Below are 17,035 nucleotides of genomic sequence, written 5' to 3'. Positions count from 1 at the left end.
GCGTCAGCTCAGAGGATGTGTGAGTCAGTGACTCAGTCAGTGTCTTTTCGATCAAGTAAGTATGAGGGGACTTCTTCATATGAAGATGTTTTTAGTCCAAATGTTACTGAACTGGTTGTGTGGACAAAGGTCTCTGAGGGACAGTTTTAATTTGGTTATTTAAAATGTTTTCAGACGTTAATCAAAGATGATATTTTCACAGGTACATACAGGACCTTTCCCGCCCACTGCTGATTGTCAGACTTGAGGTATGTTTAACCAGAGACTAACATCTTATTTCAGCTCATCACTCATTACCAATTACCAACACAATTGCTGCAATATTTCGATTTTTTGTTTTTTTTAACAAAAATATTCTACATTTTATTATATCTATAAAACATTTTGGATGAAAAATTAAATAAGTGTATTTCTCTGCATACGTTTGTTAAAAAAAAAAACCAATCTCCAGACTTTGATTAAAACCAATTAAATCTGGGAATATATTTTTTTAATGCAAGATAAGAACACTTTGCAGACACTGCCATCTCGTGTCATTCCTTTTCAAAGTGCAAGGTGTGTTTTATCTTCTCCTTGCATTCAAAAAAAGATGCTGCAATAAAACAGTGTAGCAGAAAGGAGAGGAAATGGCAGAATAGCTCTTTAAACCTTGGCAGGAGCGGAAGGAGATCATTCAGAGACACCTGTGAGCCGGGGGAGGGGAGCAGTAACAATGGCTGCATGGAGGAGAAAAGAAAAGCGGACATATTTAAGCAGTTTAATCTGTCCGCTAAAAGAAAATTACTTTAGCAAAGTACGTATTACAAGTTGTGAGGCTGTTGTTTCATGAAGCGCTTGGATTTCCTGGACTCTCCTGCAGAACCACGTGCTGCTGGGGGAACGCCGATCACCGAGCAGGTCAGGTCATGAATGTTTTTTATTATCTTCCAATTTCTCTGCATGACGTCCAATTTAAAGAGCCTTTGTTTGGTGTCATTATCCTCATAATCAAATCCAGACTCTGGAGTGCGATTTAGTTTTTTATCCTTGTAATCCTTATAATTTATATATAGGCCTAGTATGTAATTATTTGTGGTTCAGACACTACCTTTTTTTAAATTATATTATTGTGAGAACTCGATTTTTCCACACAAAACATGATTATTTCTCCCCCTTCCAATTAGCTTCTCATATTTTTTCTCATATTTCCTGTTGCTCAAAGTTATTGTTTCCCCAACACATTGCCATGTACTTTCATTGAGTTCAATCTTTTAACCAGATAGGCTGAATTTTAGCGCTTTTAAATGCCAGTTTGTTTACATGATGCCACTGTTATAGAGAAAAAACAACAATCTGCAGTCCCTCCATATCATATGTAAGTCAGGAGTCTTTACACTATTTTGACATATCGTGATTATTATATCGTGAACAGCTGCTATCCTGGCTGTAATGTCAGAAACTTTGCCCAAGGTCTCCAGGTCTTCTTAAAATGCAGTAAATTGAGGAATTAAATTAATTTGAATTACAATTTTGTAATGAGTTTTGTGAAATAAGTTTAACTTCTTTGACATGATTTCCTCAAATTGTGAGCAGAGCCTTTAAACTAACTCTGGAAGTGTTAATGCAACACCAGCTCACCGACAATACTGTTTAATAACTCGGGCCAATAAAAATACAGAATCAAAAGACTAGACTCACTTAATTGTAGCTGATTGATTCAAAATGCTGTCTTCCAGTGTTCTGTTACCACTTGGTGGCGCCAAAGTAGGGAACTTTGACATTCTACACAGTGGCTTCAATATCTTTGTTTTAAAGTACATTTTAGGGTAATACAATAGATAAAATAGCCTGAATTAAAATAATATAATATAGCAGAATTAAAATTCTGTAAAAATAGCAGAATTAAAATAGTATAAAATAACAGAATTAAAATAGTATAAAATAACAGAATTAAAATTGTATAAAATAACATTGGAATTCATGCCTAGTTTCCCTATCTAGATTATCTTATCTAGAATTTAGAATCGACCATCTCCAAGCTCATCCTTACATCCAAACCCACTACCTGTCATCTCGACCCCCTCCCCACTATCCTCATCAAAGCCTGTCTGCCTTCCATCACCCCCATGATCACAAGAATAATTAACTCCTCCCTCACCACTGGATCTGTACCCCCCTCCCTCAAAACAGCTGCAATTACGCCGGTTCTCAAAAAGCCTGGTGCTGACCTAAACCATTACCGGCCCATCTCCAACCTCTCCTTCATCTCCAAAACCCTTGAACACCTCGACACTAACAACCTCCATGAACCTTTTCAATCTGGTTTCCTCCCCAACCACAGTACTGAAACAGCCCTGGTCAAACTCACCAACGACCTCCTCCGTGCAGCCGACTCTGGACTACTCACCATCCTTATCCTCCTTGACCTCACAGCTGCCTTTGACACCATCTCCCACCAGACACTCATCCAGCGCCTGGCTGACATTGGGATCTCTGGTGTAGCACTTTCTTAGTTTTCATCTTATCTCTACAACAGACAACAATATGTGCAACTGAGCAACCACAGGTCCAGGTGTTCTGCTGTTTCACGGGGTGTCCCCCAGGGGTCAGTACTGGGTCCACTATTGTTCATCATCTACCTCCTTCCCCTTGGCACAATCCTCCGCCACCACAATGTCCACTTTCACTGTTATGCCGACGACACTGAGGTCTACATTTCTACAAAACCCACCACTGCCCACTGCACTGCAAAATCTGTGGGACTCATTTTCTTTATGTATGACAATAACTGCTAGATGTGATAGAAGTATATTAAAACTACACAGAATCTAAATGTGGATATTAACTTTTGAAAGATTCTTTATTTGATCATTTCAAAGTATTTAGCGACAACGATTTACATGAATGCATGTTGCAAATGATCCTTGGGTTTTTTTTGGATGTTCAAATTTCAACCCAATGAAAATTAAGTAAGTGTTGAGACTTAGAATACACAACATTTTAATAAGTTTTGCAAGGTCCATGAATTTATGTTTTCCTTTTTTTTTTCTTTCAAGAAAATCCATGACATGAACTGGGAGGTCTTCAGGAGCCCGTTTGGAACGACTCTTTAATGTTCACCAGTCGCAAGGATTCTTTTTAGGGTAAGGAACCATTTTACAGTCAGTGAAAATAACCTGCTGTATTTGTACTACTTGCAAGAAGGGACAGATGTGTACGAGTAAAATACTGTTAGAAAAGTAAACTGGATTTTGACAACAAGAAGCAAACGCATTTTGAAATGAAAGTTATATTTAATGGGAGTGACACAGATGATGTGTAAGAAACAGTTTGGCATTGTAGTTGTAACCGGGTTATGGAACTTAACATTGTGAAGTCAACTGTTTGTACATTCAAGCCTTTAAAGATAACATACCAAAATAAACGGTTGAGTACTACAATGATTCTGTTTCTCTCGGTAGCAGGAACAATGCACAACATTTGCAGTGCATGAAGCTGAACCCAGCTCAACTTCTGACTGCTCTTCAGCAGCACTTTCTAAGCATACAGTGGTAGTGATTTACATCAGACAGCAGTATTTCTTTTTACACTTCTGTGTCTCATGTAGTTTGAGTACATTCAGAGAAATACCTTTTTTGTATTGTGGCATTAGCTAGCACCAATACTAGTCTAAATAACATTCTAATGGTTTGTTTCTTGCTCACAGGAACTTTTAAAATCCAGCCGTGTGTCAACAGGAAGCAGAATCAGTCTCCATACTGAAGGTTTGTGGTTCAACCCCACACACACACACTTTACATACATTAATATCGCCATTCAAGAGCACTGGTTACTATAGTAACATGGAACCAGCACCATTGTCATTGTATCTGTTGGAGTTCTGCTCACATTTTGGCCAGAAATCTGTGCTCCTCAGAGCGGAGAGCTTTCTGAAGAGACTGTTCAGACAACAACAACAACAACACAACTCATCACTGCATAGAAACATTAGCTGCAAAGTCTCTAAATATGACTAATGTTAAACTGGTGCTTTGACTCTTTGGGATAAAAATGATCCGTTAGTGATTATAAAATCTTATTTGAGACTTCAACTGTATTATTAAATGTTTCTCATGAGGCGCTGATCTTTGCCCGAGTAATCCAATTAGTTTTTATAGTGGAGTTACAGTGCAAACATTCAGTTTGTAAACAGTATTGTGGAACATTTGAATTCCTGTTTTCAGTTGGGATAAGATGCATTTCAAATGTCCATTTAAAAAAAATGCTAAACAAAATGTTCTGCACTTTGTTACAGACACACAGAATCAATCAAAGACATCTCCTTCCTGTGAAGCTATGAGTCGAGACTCTCCGTGATGCAAAGTGAAGAAGGATTCTGGCTTCAGGCCTTTCTGTTCCAGAGCCTCTCGGAGACGAACCGGTGGCTCCAGGTAGTACTGAAGGAAACGGGACCAGAGAAAAAGTGAGTTATAATATTTAACATTGGTTTTTGTCAGTAAGCTGGAGGTTGCATAAACTGTAAACTGCAGAAATACTTGTACAGCTTAACAAACAATGACACTTGTTGTTATGTGTGGTACTCTGGCAGCCCTGTAGCACTATTTATCACCAACTTATGGTGCTAAAAAATACATTTGGAAAAACTCAACAGTGATGTCTTTTTCCAGAAATCATGACCCAGTTACTCAAGATAAGCCACAGACCTTGTTGTGAGCAGTTTCATGTTGCAACCATTGTCTTTCTACCGAACATCTACTCATGAGTCATCAGGTCATCATGATTCCTGGAAGAAGACGTCGCTGTTGAGTTTTTCCAAATGTATTTTTTAGCACCACAATCCATGCCTTCTATTACGTCTACGGCAGAAGAATATGTATTTGAGTGTATTGTAACCTTAATGTCTCGCTGTGATTAATAAAAGGGACCGATGAATTACTAATGTGACAGCTCTTTCTGTGGAAACACATTCAGTTGGCAGTTTAATTAGGCACATCACAGTGAGACACTATGTGTTCTGGTAACAACAAAAAAGGTGTCATGCTTGTTTTGATATCGCTGCAGTGTTGGCGATCAGACTGCCAGGCTAACCGTTTCCGACTTTGATACCAATCGCATGAAAGTGATCAGCATATAACTAACTGTATACCTCGTAGGCGAGAGCAAAGGTTCCCCAGTGAATGGCCACGGACTGTTTGGCCTGAAGGTCTTGGTGAACCTGAACAGCCTCTTCTGGATCTACATGCTGCCCCTGCATCATATCCCTGAAAATCCAAAAGACGACATTGTCTTGCATGTCTGTGAAACTTCAACATACAATAAACAAATAGAATCTCTGTTGCAATCCAAAAACAAGTAAGAAGTGTCACCTATGTTTTCCAAATATGACAAAGTGTCTAAGCTGGAACATAATTGAATTAACACCTTGACATTACAGGCAGAACAGATTGTAAATGTGGACCCTGTGTGTATATTATGTGCAGCACCTGGGCATGTAAGCTCCGATGGGGATTGCTGCGAGATCAAACGGTCCAAAGCGTCGTCCGATCTCCTGGAAGGAAGCGCAGTAGCCGGTATCTCCAGCGAAGAAGAATCGATGGTCTGGACCCAAAATAGACCAGCTGCCCCATAAAGACTGATGGAAATATAGTACAAGATAAAATAAAGACTGCCTTTTATCGGCTTGATTGCTGAGCTGTAGAATGCTTACGCGTCATTTGCCTCTAATTTAGGTGATTGCATTAATTGAAATGCATAAAAGTTAAACTATTACCTTGTTATCATCCAGCGCAGTGCGTTTGCTCCAGTGCTGAGAGGGTGTGCAGACAAATGTGACATCATCATGACCGGGCACACAGTTCTCCTCCCACCAATCCAGCTCCATCACATTCTCACAGCCCACCTTCACCAGCCAGTCCATCAAGCCCAGGGGCACAAACCTGCCAAACACACATTAAACGTGATTATTCCAAAATTCTGACTGAGTGTGAAGCTGAATATAATTTAGACTATAATAGGGCCACAACACATACCAGCGTAGCTCCCCTCCAAAGCGTGCATTAAGGCTAGCCACAGATCCAGCATCCAAATGGTCATAATGAGAATGACTGATGACGACAGCGTCGATCCTTGGCAGCTGTTTGCAGGAGGATAAACAATGAGACAGGTAATGAAGGAAGCAGCCAAAGAAACAAGGCCGGGGTCAAATACTGTGATGGTGGGGATTAAAAATATAAAAGTACTCAACCTGGTCCACAGTGCACGGGGGCCCTCGATACCTTTTGTGCCCCATGAACTGGAACGGTGAGGCCCTCTGGCTGAAAATTGGGTCCGTTAGGATGTTTAACCCGTCCATTTCAACCAGAACTGTGGCGTGACCCAGCCAGGTGACTCTCAGACCGGGACCAGAGTCGGACAGGTCTGGGTTCTGGACAAAGTACGGTTCCATTACTGGGAGCTCATTGTCCAGAGCCTTCACAGGAAGGAGAAAAGAGAATCATGAGTATGAACAGCACAGAGAGAAAAAAGGATGTTTCAGTCTTATGACGTCACCTGATCATACTTTTCAGAAATGAACCCTAATCTCCTTTTAACCCCAACAACAAATCAACTGTTCTACGCCCTGCAAATGTTCCACTGTTTACTCCTCTCCAAACACAGGAATGAACATGTTTGTGTTGCTTTATTCTCACAACAAACTTTGAAGCTCTTTGAACAACTTATGTTTGTGTGCCTTGAGGTTTTATCTCTGTATTTTCCAAAACTACATCCTTACAAAAAATATATTATAAAAATGTGCATGTGCATGCTACATTTCCATCATTAACATTTTGATCTATGACCTCTCTGGACCAGCCAAAAACTGTGCAATTAAGGGGTTAAACATTTTTCTGTTGCTGTTTGAAAGCTGTTTGAAGCCTGTTGAGCTCAGCAAGGTTTCCACTAGGAACTAAATACTGTGTGGGCTTTGAGAGTTGATAAAAGGGCAACAATCCTTCTAACAGAGGTGGGGAATGCTGCATATGAAATCTAATACTGGTCATTATAAGGATAATGCAAGTAAAGCCATACTGCACAGAAACGTTGAATACAATTTGTATTTAGTTCTGAACTCAAGAGCCACATCTGCTTTTTAAAAGTAAGTGGGTGAGCTTAGGGGGGAGTTATCCTTCATAGCATCCACTATATACTGTGTTAAATTTAAAACAGCATTACCGATAAGGGACGGAGAGACTCACGGTACATTACTTGTGTAAAATAGTATTTAATGGCTTTAGGTTAGTCTAATAATTACCCACCTCTTTACTAGTTGGTACATTGCTGTGATTTTTATCCAACAGCAGGAATCTGAGCAGGGTGGTGTAGGAAGGAAACCGCCATGTGGACCAGGGGTTTGTCCAGCGGCCATTTTTATCCCGACAGGATTTTGTCACTTCCTCCTACAATCAAAATAAACATTAACCAGTTATTTTAAATAATGGCATTTCAAAAGGATGCCAGGTTAAAACACAACAGGTAGAGAACTGGAGAGACTGTTGTTTTTAATCATTATTTTGTAAGGCAGTCTTATTGACGTCTAGTGGTGCGGCGTCCAAGTCATCAGAAGGTTGTGCGTTAAATTCCAGAGCTGCTGCCATTGTGTCCCCGAGCGGGGCACTTAGGGGGACTGTAAGTCACTCTGGATAAGAGCGTCTGCTAAATGACCTTTAATAATCTCTTTTATAAGAGAGACCTAAGAACAAGAAACATTTACAAGAACAGAAACACACAAAAGGAATTAAAAACATAACAAGCTTAAAAGTCTCCCAGATGGCCTGTGAAATGAAGGAGCTTATGGGATTGAGGCAGAAGAGGTTATGCGTGTTTCAGGGGACAGGGGGATGATGGGAAGTGAGGTTTTACCTCCAGCCGGTAGTCCAAGCGGAAGCTCTTGCGCGAGGAACGAGAGGAGCTGCTCTTCCTCGCAGTCCGAGGATCCACCTCTCCACCCTCAGCGCCTCTGAGCACCCAGCTATCCTGGAGAACAGGTACACACAGTGATGAGTCCATTTATATTCTCTAAGGCATTTTGATTCAGATGGGAAATTAGCAACATCAATCACACAACCAACCATCATTAAGACATTCTAGTTGTGATTTGACGAGTAGGCAGCTTACCTCCACCAGGCCTTTTCTCTCCTCCAGAGCTGCTCTGCCTGAAGATGATGGCTTCTCCATGGGCTCACCACCACACCTAGCACACACAAACACACACTTAACCTTGTGCTTCAGTCAGTAGAACCACAGTTTTTCCGACGGTTGGCTCTCCAACCGCTCTACTGCAGCAGCCGGGGGGGTCACATGCCTTGCTTAAAAAGGTGCCGCATGAGACAGAAAGATAAAAGCAGACACATTTGAATACAGTGAAATCTTGCTATCAGGGATGACATCGTGTTACCACGCTGCACCAAATGTAATGCCTCAACCTTGTTTCAAACCAGACCAAGCAAGACTTGCTAATAAAAGGGAAATTCATGAACTGTTCCTCTACGCACATTTGAGTGCTGACATGCTTGTGCAAAATAATTGGTGTTACGTGCTGTAGTGTGTGGGTGTCTCTCTCCCTCTGCTTAACTCTCTCCAGGTGCAGCTCCCTGTATTGGTTGGGGAGCTTTACTTCGGATGTGAATTAAATGCCCTTTGTTTTTGCAAAATCGGTTGCCTCGTTTTCCTTTCTTCACCTGGGTTATTTTATTTCTCGTTACTTCTCCACCCTTCTAGACTAATAGGGAACGTAACAATTGGTTATTGTGCTTTCTTTAATTGTATTTAAATTATATTTGTTTTTTATATATACACAATTATTGACATGAATAAACAATGCACTACACACACGTGTGTCATTTCATATCCAGTACTGACCCTTCTTAATATGAAAGCTTGTTTTGAGTTGGAGATACTTCTGCAGGAAGTGAACAACAAACTACTCGTTTGGAGTCCGGTGCTCCACCATCTTTGGACTTTTGTTTAGGCAAATTCTTGACTTAATGCTCTAAACCTTTCTTTTCAATTTCTGTATGTGCACATGGCCACGCAGTCTCATGCCCTTTTATGTGGATATAATCAGGATCAACTGGCATGCGCTTTCAATTTACGAGGACAATGGGATTCGTCAAAAAAACAATTATGCGGTTTAAGAACGAATCATGAATCTGACGTAGATGTCAGACCTTTCTCAAGAACAAATAATATGACATAATGACAATAATACACAAAGAGCACTGTTTTTAATCTTGTGTAATGCTTATTGGGAAGTACTGCAACTCATGCATGCATGATACAAAAATAATGAAGGCAATCCATGCCACTTAACATCTTAAAATCTTGTGTTTTACTTTGCCAGGACTGCTCAGACTTATTCCTTCTTTGACAATATCCACCTCAAACCTGGTGGTGCAATATTAAACTTTGAGTTGAGCCCTACACTGAGCTACAGCTCTGGTTTCAGCTGTGCTGACCAGGGGTATAACAAAAGATTGCTGGACCGACTGTGACCAAAAGAAATAATACCTTTTGTAGGAAAAGTTGCTGAATTTGACATTTTAGTTTAAGGGCAGGCACATAAATTGATGTTGGCACCTACACACTCCAAAGCCAGCAAGCTTAATCACAGTCCTTACTTATCCTGCTATTATCCACAGTAATCACAGTGCAGCACACACCCTTACTAACAACTATGATCCACATAAATGATCCCCTCATGCACTTATGAGAAAATGCATTGGAGGGAGGCCTTCTTTTGCTACTCAATATGTATTGATTGAAGGTGAGGTCCCTTCGTGGAACGATATTGACAAGAGGCTAATATGGATCCTCTGTTGTGCTAAGAGACATTTATGACTATGCCAGGTATACACACCAATTCAATAATACAACGGAAGCCCCATAAGTACTTGTCCTCGTTGGGGAACTCCATACATTAATGCTATGGCGTGCTGATGATGCACTCAGCCTCATGAATGGACTTAAACTGCACAGACACACAGACTCTGGGACAACAATGGAGCTCTATGGGCGACAACCAAACAAAGATCAATGCAGCCAGCCAGCGTGTCTGATTTGGTCATATAGGCACCAAATATAGCCTGAAGTGTAGTAAAGTTAAATTCAATATTTCTATTAAGTCATCAGACAGGGTTGTTAGGGTCGGTTATTTGAATACAAACACAGGATGTACATAATTACATTTACCTAAATGTGCTTCCTGAAAGCCTCGAGAGTGAGCAAACAAATGAATTATATTATTGCTATTATCCTAACAGCATCACACACACAAGTCTAAACATGCCAAACCATGTGATAAACAGCCTTAAAAACTCTTGAGAAAGCCTCAACGAGTTCCTGTTTAAAATGTGTGAACAGCCACACATGACTGGCAACATTGGCATTAACTTAATACAAGAAGGAAATGTAGCAATGCTACGCTATAGCACATTTTAACATAAAACTAGCCCAAAAAAACTAGCAAATTTCAACACAAAACTAGCCCAGCAAATTGTGTCTCTTGGGGAAAACTATATTGATAGCATAAACAGATTAAAATACCATAGAGCCACCATACACTCACTGTCGAGTAGCACAACCGTCGTTATGGGGCTACAAAACATGCCAGTTGCTACTATTTCCAGCCAACTTACCTGAACACTTGAACGCAACAGAATACCACCAGTTGTTAGCGGGGAGACATGTTTGTTGCATTTACGTTAGCCATATATACTATGTTAATGCGAGCAACATTATCAGGAGAAATACGGTTCCCTAAGCATTTCAATACAGTTTACATTACTAGAACATATATGTTAGTCACTAGCGAGTGTAAACTTAAAGACAACAGTAAATGCTGTTGCAAAGGTTTGAAAGGTAATGTTAAGCCGCGGAGTTAAATACAGGAGGACGGTGAGGATCATTAGTCGGCACCAGCTCTGTTTCTCTGACGTCGGTGCAAAACCCTCAGATCACGTGACCGCCCCCAAAACTCTCTCTGTGGCCGCGGGCTGTTTTATAAATAACTAAAAACGCACTAAAATAGAAACAGAGGAGGGAATAATATTTGTATATAACAATACTTAAATAATAAAAAGTTTCGGAATTCTGATTTCTGAAAGGTACTATTATGTATGTTATTATGATTATGCTTAATAATTTGGAAAATAAAATGATCAGTAATAATACTACACATAATAATAATAATAATAATAATAATAATAATAATAATAATAATAATAGTGTAAAGAAAAGTAGCAAATTGATTTTTATATATATATTAAAAATTGCTTATTTTTTTGTAATTTAGGAGAAGAGCATAGAGACGAATAAAGAAGAATATATTTATACGTGTAATTTCCTTTTAACATATTTGATCACTCAATTCATTATTTCATTTTTTATTTATTGATATAATTTTGGCCCATGTAGTCTAACGGCTACTTGCACACAAATATAATGTTTAGCCCATGCTGGAAATTAAACAACTAAAATGTAGAACTTTATTAAAATGTGATCCCTTGACATAAAATGCACTATATTTTAATGCCTTTGACCATCAATCACCATTGTTCTTAAATATACCTGGAGATGGATGATGCTCAAATTAAACATTCTATGAAATACCCATGTTACAATATTACATTTTGAAATGAACTAAGAATATTATAAGTAAACTCATTTACTGCAACTGTCATTCATGTTTGCATGTGTCATCAGCACTATGTAAAAGAGGAAAAACTCATTATAGGCACACATTGCTACTCAGATAAGATAACCGAGATACATTTTAATTAGTTTAGTGATAACTGAGAAAAGGTGTGACATAACGGCTCAAACCCTCAACAAACGCACACCTCTGCCAAGCTACTATGCTTGGGTGAGGACTCTTTAGATTATTTCTACTATTTCATAGAAAACGTGAACGTTTAGACTTACCTTGAATTTCTCCTCCTAATGAAGGACACCTGGAGCCAATTGTACCCGAGCACACACACTGCATTCATTTGCTCGGTGTTTTTACTGAATTTACACGCCAGCAACAAATGTACAGGTCTGCACAACACTGTCTCCATGCTAGCCCTTTGTATTCGACAATATTAAAGAACAAACAGAAGACACAACGTTGCATGCTTGTACCTATGGTTTACAGCTCGAGGGAAGTTCTCCAGCGTCCGTACAGCAAAGGTTGTTTGAAATTCCTGCCAGATGCTTTCAGGGACTCTCGGAAATCTGATTCCCAACTCGGCTTTACTAAAAAAAAAGTTTATATTAACTCTTTAGATACAAACATATTGAAATGATTTCGTTATAAAGTATATTTTCAAATCTGGACATGTTTCAAACTTGTTTTGTATGTATATGTACAACAAAGCGTATGCACCTTCAGTTTTGCCTTAGCTAAAGTATATGGTGATGCTTTAATAGCTTATGCAGAGAAAACTTTTCATTACATTTGATCAACTTTTGCAGAGTGCGAAGTGGCTATGCCAATCTTTAAAGGCAATTCTTACTAAAGTACTTTAGGAGTTCATTGTTACATCAATTTAAAAAAGAAGAAGCATTCAGTCACTAGTAGTCACTGCAACAGCTGGCAGGTTATGAGCCCCTGAACCCCTTTCAGCCTGTTTTAACCATTTCACAACCAGCTAGTTATCCAGTATATGCACATGTGGACAGTCAGTGTGAAATGGTGGATCCTACAAAGTAAATAAAGACAGGATCAGGATTCGAGAAGCAGGAGAAACTCTGCTCCACTTGCCGTGAAAGGTCAGGGTTTAACCTGTTTTGCTTTATTGAAGGTGTCAGAACATGTTGATCATGTTTTAAGAATAGACCCTCATCAAACACAAATGGTTAAACCAGAAGAAATGTATACAAACAATCCTGAAAACACGTTTGCTTTGTATCGAAAAGCTAACTATTAGTAAAACAACAAATAAGCTATTCACATTCAAAACTGTTTACACAAACATGGACATCTCATCGGGTAGGTGTGAATACGAAGGGGATGCTTAATGGTTTTGGCTGGTTAGACCTCTGCTTAAGTTCACTTTATGGGGATCAATTACATCAAGATGACTGGACAAGATTAATGTTGTAAAAAAACATAAAAAGTGACATTTATTATGTCATTGTAACTCACAGCCAGTGGATCCAGTAATGTTTGGGTAGAAAAGACAACAATGACAGGTATATAAAGAAACAAAATCCTTATTTCAGCCACAAGCAAGCACGTTCTTATTTTAATTTTTCCAGTGCTGCAGTTAAAAATATATTATGAGGAAATCATTCTGAGGTCATCTCTGAGCAATGTGATTGAGTGTCCATGTAAAATAAAAAAAACAAAAGTGTAATCATAAAATATGTCACAACAATGCCTTGTTTTTAATCACTTATGTGTTTGTCCATTTCTCAGTGATCCTTGTGGTCTCCGTCCTCTCCCAGCTTCCTGATCTCTGCCTTCAGGTGGTTGATGTTTTCTCTGTTGGCCTTTAGTTTGTCTTTCAGGTCTGTGATCTCCTGGCTGGTTCTCCTCTTTGCTGCTTCCATTTTCTCCTTGGTCCTCTGCTCCAGCTCGCTGACTGCAGACACAGACAGGCACTCATAAGGATGATGACAGGGACTTAAACTACTGGAATGCTGCTCTTCTGAGCCGAGGCACAAACTACATTAACTAGATTAAGTCAAAATTGGGGTATACTAGTCTGTATATAAACATGTGTGCTTCTAGCTGCGAGTTCATTGTTGTTGTCATTGTTGTACATACATTCTGTCTCATGCTTGTATGCTCCCAGCGTGAGTTGTCTCGATGTGGTGAGTAGCTGCTGCATCATAGCTGTAGGATCCTGGAAGATCTGAGAAAAAATAAAATCGCAAAGAAAACGGAGTCAGGTGCATCGCTCCATGTCTCACACAATTTGAAATTCACAGCCAAACCTCCTTGACCCATTCCTTCAAAATGCTGATGCCATGTAGTCATGTCAGTTAAAAAATCAATGTGTGGAGACTTTAGAAAAAATGTGACTCATGTTATTTCCTATTAATGATGATGGGATTAGATATTAGTGCATAATAATAATAATAATGAATAGGCCTAGCATTGTCATAGTAAAAGAACATAGAAATTGATGCAGGGTAGTAACTGGTGGTCATAAGCTACTACAGAAAACAGGCGTACCATTTCATCATAGAATTCAGAGACAACTGTCTTCTTAGGCATGGCACTGGAGTCCGACTGGAACAGCTTCAACAGATGGTACAGAGTCACCTGAGAGACACACAGGCACCAGTGCAAATCAATACAGGCATACATACATACAAGGAGGTTAAATACTAATTCTAATCATGTGTCGTATGCAGTATTAAGCATTAAGAAGCAAAGACACTCAATAGAATATCTGTTAGGCTCTCACAGGTCTCTCATTGGGATCAATGAAGAAGATCTTGATGATGATCTCAAACTCCCCCCATCCCGTCTCTGTAATCTCATATGGAGGCTTTGTCACCACTGGAAGGAAGAGAAACACAGTGAGCCACTGTATGCCTGTATGCTTATACATTGTACTATCAATTTCCATTCACAATTTCTTCTTACTTTTATTGCATGCGTTACATTTTCATAAACATTGCATCCCTCTGACAACAAATACATTCATATGCAGTTATTCCTCATCCCATACGTGTGGTTATGTAAAGGTCTGTTTACCTCTCAGTGGGTTACCATAGCTCTCATGTAGCTTGAACTGGATCTTCTTCACATAAGCAGACATATCCTGGAAGATATATTTTGGCCATTATCTTTTGAACCAATTACAATTTATAAATATAAATGGCAGCATTTCATATAATTGGCTGAAGGCTCGATGTGATCTGGATGACTAACCTCATTTCTGTAAGGCTTCACATAGACAGACCACTGATGTGTGTGTCCATCCTCCTCTCTCTTTTTCCCAAAGTAACGGGCAACGTTCCCAAACACAATAGGCTTCACAATGGTAACTCCCTGCACATCACAGAGGGGAAACATATATAATCATGACTGAGTTCCTGTTAAAATACCCGCAAAATACAAGCAAGAAAGAACAAAGAAACTGTGGATATCGTAACATTAGTTCTGACTGGTGCTTAATTATTAATCTACCGTAACGAAAAGCAAAGCAGTATGAGTACATATAATCCCAGACTGCTCTAGTGTAACTGTTGACGTTACTATACCTTAACTCGCCCCCCGGAATCTGGACCAAATTCAGTCATCTTTTTGAACATAGTACGGTGGAGAGAGTGAAGTTAATGTCGTAGTACACTCTATAGGACTGTCAGCGTGTATCCACATCTAATAAAGCTGCCATTTAGGCATTACAAGTAATCTTTTATGCAGCTAGCGTTTTTCATTTTCAAACAACCAGCCAAACAAGCGCCGGAAGTGACAAGTGTAACATGTTAGGTTGTACGGTAGGAGCGCGACATGGAGACATTAAGGTTCCGGCTGATGGAGGAAATGGCAATAAGGTCGGACAAATATAATGTTGTGTGTTTATATCTATATCTACACAGTGTGTATTATAATGTCACGCTGCAAACAACACATTCCTGTACTTTCGTGACCTTTTACTCGTCTTTTTCCTATTCTTATATCTTAAATCGCATATGCAACCTTGTTAGGTTGAATCCTTGTTAAAAGAATCCTTGTTAAACTATCATGTCAAAAATAGCTTAGAGTAGTATTTGGTATTTAATACATTTTACCTACAAAACCGAAACTCTCGCCATCTTGTACTTTAGATTTTCGGTCATTTGTTTATGCACCTTTATCAAATCTTAACAATTAAAATTTGGGATAAGGCATTTTGAAATGTGCTGACATCAAAATCTCTTTTACAACGATTGGCTTGAAGTAATTCATGTAGTCCACTCTGAAGACCGATTAAATGCATCATGCACAAAGGAAAGCCACAAAACCAAATTGCATTTAGAATAGTTTTATTTTTTTGGAAACCAATGACCATTTAATTACTTTTGGCTACCATGTCCCCCTCCCTGACAGGGAAAGTGTAATGAGAACAAGTCATTTCTGGCAACAGGATGACAACTGTCCCCAATATAAATAAACTAGGTGTAATTATTAAACCCATGTTACATTAATAATAAATCACAGAAAGTCAACTTTTTATTTAGAGCTGATTTTCACTGGATTTTCTGCATTGCTATGCTGATCAATAACATTTACAGGTATAAAAATCTCAAACTGTTAATGACCAGTTAGATATTTAAAAAAAGCTACAAGTCCCCATGTAACACCTTCTGCAAGATACCGGTCACACAATGCTTGATTAAAAAAATAAAATCAGACTGTGTAAAAGTAGCTGAAGATGAATGATAAGTGAAAATACATCCCATCACCACACCATGCAAGACAAATACTGAAAACACACACACACACACACAAAGATACTTTCCATCTGATTGTGTCAGGCTTGATGCAGCAGATTCAGTTTGTTCTTCTGTAATGAGGTAGACCTGAACACACTTACCTTCAGCGCTGTGGAGAGAAGTCAGCACAAGGCAACTACAAAGTGACACCCAAGTCGTCTTACTGAAAGCCCTGCACAAACATGTTCTTATCCTGGCTGATTAGACCTATCCTCAGGATGACATTGAGTGTGGCTGTATTGGGAATTTGCTCAGATCATAAAAGTCAATGTACATAAAAGACTCACAATTGTAATGCAGGAAAGAGCCATCAATCAAGCATGATCCCAACACACTTAACAGTCCTGAGAAGAGGTCCAGTCAGCTAATAATTGAAAACCACTGGTGTGTAGGAGCTTTAAACATGTTTTAAGAAATTGTTCAAGAGAACTGGCATTAAGATTTTTCCCCCGTACGTGCGATATTTCCCACCTTTTCACGTTTGTTTGTACAAAAACCCAATTTACAATGTTTCATTATTCTTTTACATAGTTTACAAGGTTATTGCAGCAAATTGATTAATACCCGTGAATATAAAACACTTTTTAAAAGTATACTGTTGGAA

The 17,035-nt window shown here is 39.1% G+C and overlaps 2 protein-coding genes and 1 long non-coding RNA gene across 5 annotated transcripts; 1 reads left to right on the top strand and 2 right to left on the bottom strand.

The window, feature by feature from the left end:
- The first annotated feature begins 279 nt into the window (after positions 1-279).
- Positions 280-5,598, top strand: LOC115028125 (uncharacterized). The gene is made up of 6 exons (XR_003834518.1): positions 280-897; positions 3,036-3,122; positions 3,686-3,743; positions 4,274-4,441; positions 5,133-5,331; positions 5,460-5,598. It is a non-coding gene; the product is annotated as an uncharacterized LOC115028125 (long non-coding RNA).
- Positions 3,253-12,252, bottom strand: napepld (N-acyl phosphatidylethanolamine phospholipase D). Of its 3 annotated transcripts, none has more exons than XM_029461557.1 (10): positions 12,139-12,252; positions 8,134-8,209; positions 7,879-7,992; positions 7,275-7,415; positions 6,224-6,448; positions 6,009-6,112; positions 5,750-5,915; positions 5,463-5,611; positions 5,126-5,240; positions 3,253-4,415 (listed from the first exon to the last, which is right to left on the bottom strand). In XM_029461557.1, exons 2-10 carry the CDS (start codon positions 8,191-8,193, stop codon positions 4,284-4,286), a joined length of 1,206 nt encoding a protein of 401 aa, XP_029317417.1. In that variant the 5' UTR covers positions 8,194-8,209; positions 12,139-12,252; the 3' UTR covers positions 3,253-4,283. The 3 variants fall into 3 exon arrangements, with proteins under 3 accessions (XP_029317417.1, XP_029317414.1, XP_029317416.1); XM_029461554.1 differs by lacking the exon at positions 12,139-12,252 and adding an exon at positions 11,938-12,132; XM_029461556.1 differs by lacking the exon at positions 12,139-12,252 and adding an exon at positions 10,653-10,964.
- Positions 12,253-12,727: 475 nt separating this feature from the next.
- Positions 12,728-15,481, bottom strand: yeats4 (YEATS domain containing 4). Its single transcript, XM_029461488.1, has 7 exons — positions 15,217-15,481; positions 14,885-15,004; positions 14,708-14,774; positions 14,415-14,509; positions 14,180-14,269; positions 13,769-13,856; positions 12,728-13,583 (listed from the first exon to the last, which is right to left on the bottom strand). Exons 1-7 carry the CDS (start codon positions 15,265-15,267, stop codon positions 13,414-13,416), a joined length of 681 nt encoding a protein of 226 aa, XP_029317348.1. The 5' UTR covers positions 15,268-15,481; the 3' UTR covers positions 12,728-13,413.
- Between the last annotated feature and the right edge of the window lie 1,554 nt (positions 15,482-17,035).

The sequence above is a fragment of the Cottoperca gobio genome, chromosome 23 (assembly GCF_900634415.1).
Source record: "Cottoperca gobio chromosome 23, fCotGob3.1, whole genome shotgun sequence".
NCBI classification, from domain to species: Eukaryota; Metazoa; Chordata; class Actinopteri; order Perciformes; family Bovichtidae; genus Cottoperca; species Cottoperca gobio.
This window is presented reverse-complemented; position numbering and strand designations above follow the sequence as displayed.